Below are 4,845 nucleotides of genomic sequence, written 5' to 3' on the forward strand. Positions count from 1 at the left end.
GATACCAACGTTTCGATAGTTATAGTAATATTCTTAGAACTAGACAAACATATTTTCAACACAGTTTTAGAAACGAAGGCAAATAAACACCTTGTTGATTTCTAGTCTTTTACACTTCTCGTTCTTTTGTGATTTTGTATTCAAACTCAGTTCAGACATTTATTACGAAGAATATTTATTCAGTAAAGTTACACAAGCATGTTTAGTACAAATTTCAAAACACAACATATACAACAGATAAAGTTCTTTAACAAAAACTTTAACAAGATTTTGTTGTTTGTATGTGTGACTAAAGCCATCTCGATACTCGATGACGTCAAAATCACCAAACTTCTTGTACAAGCTATATACTCAATTTCAACAAATTATATTCACGTACATATACGGATATATATATATATATTACGTATTTCACAAATATAATACGGTTATTTTTAGTTCTAAATTTTTACAACATTGTTTTCAAGCAGCATATTTAGAAGACAAAAAGTAACAACATTGGCTGAATATTTCTGGCGTCATAAGAGGCACAACCCATCAGCAACATGCACACATATAGCTACAGGCCGGAAGAGTAGATTTTGTTTTATATCGCAAACATATATAGTTCTGAAAACTAACAACATTCAGTATCCATAGAAATGACTTTCAATATTCTTTCTTACTTTTTTTTAAATTCGCATGCACTTATGAAGCACTTTTAGAAGCCCTAAGCTACAAAGCTGAAAACTTGATGTTCATTCCAGGCTTCAAAATATAGATACAAAATAAAATGTATTTTATCTATGACCATTAATTTTAGGCCTACAACTGTCTTAGAGAGACTGTTATAGCTATATTGAGCATTCTCCTTTTTAAAATGGGTATGGATACTTAACAACCGTTTTTAATGTTCTTTTCATGTTAAATAATAGTATCTTATTATTTATCTTTGATATTTGTATCAATATTAAAATCTGTACTTCGCTACGTTCACTGCTCAAAATGAACTGAAATGCACTGTTTTTTATAACAGATATTTAAACTTAACTAAAAAAAAGGACGTATAAATGGTTAAGAAGAGATATTCAGTTTGGAATCCCACGTTAATTTGCATTGTGTGTGTGTTTGGGAATTTTTGTCGGGAAACTCCACAGTTTTAAGAGTTACTAGGATCAAATTTGGCAAGCGGTCTCAAAGTGCCTCCTACAATCCACTCAAAAGGTCATCCAGATATGATGGCAATCTAAGAGTACGTTTTCAGGGTCGTTGAACACTGGTATACGTTTTTGTACCTCCCCCCCCCCTTGTGGTAGCTATAGAACTAATGAGAATAATGGAAGAGATTGATTGGTATATTCATGAGATAGCCTTTCACCTCCCACCACAGGTATCAAAACCCGAATTCTAGAGTTGTAAATCTGCAGACATACCGCTGTGCCACTGGGGGCTGCAGGTAACGTATCTTATGATAGGTAAAATGAATGACACTAGGAAGATTACGTTGAATTTTTTTTTTCTGGACGTCAAATAATTACTAGTTTTCTTAAATGTTTTGGAATATTTGTTTTTCATTAGTAAGCAAGGTACAATTCCGAAAAAACTTTAGTATTTATTCACCAAATAAATATCATTGAATTGTAAATAGAAATATTAATTAACAGTTTGGGGGTAATTAATATTGATGCCGATTTGTTTTAAGAATTATTCGCTTAACGCAGTTAAACTCAGTTTTAGTGAACAGTTTAAAGCATATTTATTATATTTTCTATGCTCATGGTCTTTGTTAAAAAAGTAATATTACCTGTAATATTGCACAAAGGTTTACAAATCCGTAATAATATATTTATATTTTGCTCCAAAGATCTAAGAAAACATTCTTACACGAAAAGATAAAGCAATGACTAATAATCAGTTAATTTTTTATAAAGTTCTTTTTTTCTCTCTGTGTCCGAGTACTGCTTGAGTGGGTACATGGTCCTTTAGTAAATAAAAATTATTACCATAAGTAAAGATTTAGCCAGATAAAAAAATTAAAAAAATCAGACTGAGAGATAAGTTTTCTATAAGGTGGTAACGGTTCGAAAATAATAAGTGTTTTTAAATCAAATGAATTGTTGAAAGTTTAAATAACCAAATTAAAAATGTTTTATCATCGGAGAGAATATATAAGATATTTGCTTGAGCATTGACAGTAGTTTCAAAGCCACATTTAGCTTCCAATACTCTACTCGATGACTTCTAAGTATTCCGATTCATTATTTATTACAAGTGATAGGTGTTTGTGGATAGCATTCATCTGTAATCTCTCCTCCGGTTGGTGAGCCCAACATCCCAGCATCAAATGATAGACCTCTTGCGGACATGCGCTAGGCTTGGCGAGTCGGCGTCCGGTGGTCACATGCTGGACTACCTGAATTGATAGTCAAAAAGCATTGCTTAAAATATCTAATCACAAAACAATACGTCTGTTTCTAGGACAAAGATGTAATCATCACGAAACAATACGTCTGTTTCTAGGACAAAGATGTAATCATCCTGAAGAAATGTAAATTGTTTAATGTGTGGAAAATTTTACCGAATATAACGTCCTCTTCGACATTCTCGCATCAAAAAATTACGATTCCACTGGCTAGCCAGTAGCTTTCAGATTAGTTTTAGTATGACATAATCGTCATTGTAAAATGAAAATCCAACCGGAATTTCTTATTTCAAATATATACATATATTTATGAAATATATATACAACTTTAAAAGTTCAATTCAAGAAGAATGCCAAAGAATAAAATGTAAAACTACAATATTTTCCTTTAACTCTAACTAATTTCGTATCTTTAGTTGCTACTTTTCAACTAGTTTGCTGCTTTTAAATGTTAAAATCTAGAAAATAGGAAAATAACAACTTGAAATATATTTTAAGAGCAAATGAAATTACTATAATAGAAATATGTGAAATTATTATCAACAACACTTAAAAACAAATATATATGCTTTAAAACCAATAGATAACTTTACAAAATATAAAATCTTTAAAGTTTTATATATTAACATTTCGTAAAGCATATTATACTTAAAAAGTAATCATGGATTTTGTTTGTTTGTTTGTTTATGGAAAGAATAAGGCTATCTGCCGCCGTCCCTAATTTTGAACTGCCCACCAGAGGGAGAGCAAATGGACTGCAAAACCCAACGCTAACTCTTGGACAACGAATACTGGGATCACGAATGTGTATCAAATTGAGGCTCTAAGATCATCCAGAAAGAAATCTGCAACGAAAGGTGCTTCAACGTGGCAGGCAATATGCTGCAAATATGCTGGACTGCAAAACCCAACGCTAACTCTTGGGCAACGAATACTGGGATCACGAATGTGTATCAAATTGAGGCTCTAAGATCATTCAGAAAGAAATCTGCAACGAAAGGTGCTTCAACGTGGCAGGCAATATGCTGCGTCTTGTAACTGCGGAGACTCCACAAACCAAAGAATGGTACACAACATAATCAAGAAGGATTTCCGTCTAAAATAGTGACACAAGTTACTTCCATTACATATCTGCTCAGCCGTTACATACTCCAAGCAACTATAAAATGAAACAGTTATTCATGCTATTCCATACAACCTACCGGTAAGTCGCCGGATGCAGCTCTTATGAACGTTGGTGCAATTGGACTGTTGAAACGAGCGCTGGGAAACCGTCGTCCCTTTACATTAATGGATTACGGAAGTAATTAGGGAGGAGTACTGCTCTTTGAACATGACGGATGTACGATGGAGACTTTTGCAATGTAAACTATGGTGCAGAGCTATTGTCAAAATGGACGGTCGTCATATATAACTTAACCAGACTTGGTGACATTGATTGTACCGATATGATAAGCTTCAAAATCGTTTTAATATTACGTACTCAACCTCCATATAACTGTTGTAAGGAACAAACCAGACTGTTCACAATATAGTAATATACTATAATAATTATATTCCAGAGACTGTCGTCTGTTTATCTTTGTTAACTTTTTTTAGCAGATTATATCCACATTTTATGTGAAACATACGAAGAAATAGAATTTGGTTCAAAAATACGATTTTCTTTTCTCCCTGCTTTAACAAATTGTAGATAATAGTTGGTTTGTGTTTCTGAAAGAAATGTGTTGACATTTCACATAATTAACAATTTTATCTTTTTACGGTTTTTACAAACCAGATTTTCACGAGCACAGGGAAAACAAACGCAAATCTATTGAAAAAAGAGAGAAGTAAATCAAATCCTTTGGTATAAAATCAGGTTATATATTTGTCATCACAAAAGAGATTGAGGAGTTATAGTAAAACTAACCTCATGGTTGGAGAGTTCATACCAGGGTTGTCGTCCATAAGTAAAAACTTCCCATAGAAGTACTCCAAAGCTCCAGATGTCCGATTCTGCAGTGAATTTCCGGTGCAGTATACTCTCTGGAGGCATCCACCGGATTGGTAACATGGTGTTTTTCCCTACCTGACAGAAGAAGTTGAAAATACAGTGTGTAAAAAATATCAAACAAAACTAACTAAACAAAAGGAAATTCACATCATTGTTTTATATGCAAAATAAAAAAAATCATAAGGAACACATGATTAAGATATGCTAAAAGACGTAAGTACGAATAAGAGTGAAAGGTGTCATCGGCAATAGCGTGTGACATACAAAGTATACGTTGAAATGTTATTATATTATTCTTACTGGAAACCCGTATAGACACAGTAAAGAATCCTTTGCTAAAAAGTATTATTATTATGATGATGATGCAATGTAGGCCCGGCATGGCCAGGTGGATAAGGCGCTCGACTCACAATCTGAGGGTCGCGGGTTCGAATCCGCATCCCCCCAA

The 4,845-nt window shown here is 33.3% G+C and overlaps 1 protein-coding gene across 1 annotated transcript in view; it reads right to left on the reverse strand.

Moving 5' to 3' along the window:
* Window positions 1-427: 427 nt before the first annotated feature.
* Window positions 428-4,845, reverse strand: part of LOC106459556 (BDNF/NT-3 growth factors receptor-like) — a 60,364-nt gene continuing 55,946 nt past the window's right edge. Inside the window, exons 14-15 of the mRNA XM_022386064.1 lie at window positions 4,314-4,472; window positions 428-2,392 (exon numbers count right to left, since the gene is read on the reverse strand). Coding sequence (XP_022241772.1) covers window positions 2,207-2,392; window positions 4,314-4,472 — 345 coding nt within the window. The 3' untranslated portion in view covers window positions 428-2,206. The remainder of the gene's footprint in view (window positions 2,393-4,313; window positions 4,473-4,845) is intronic.

Source organism: Limulus polyphemus, unplaced genomic scaffold (assembly GCF_000517525.1).
Source record: "Limulus polyphemus unplaced genomic scaffold, Limulus_polyphemus-2.1.2 Scaffold627, whole genome shotgun sequence".
NCBI classification, from domain to species: domain Eukaryota; kingdom Metazoa; phylum Arthropoda; class Merostomata; order Xiphosura; family Limulidae; genus Limulus; species Limulus polyphemus.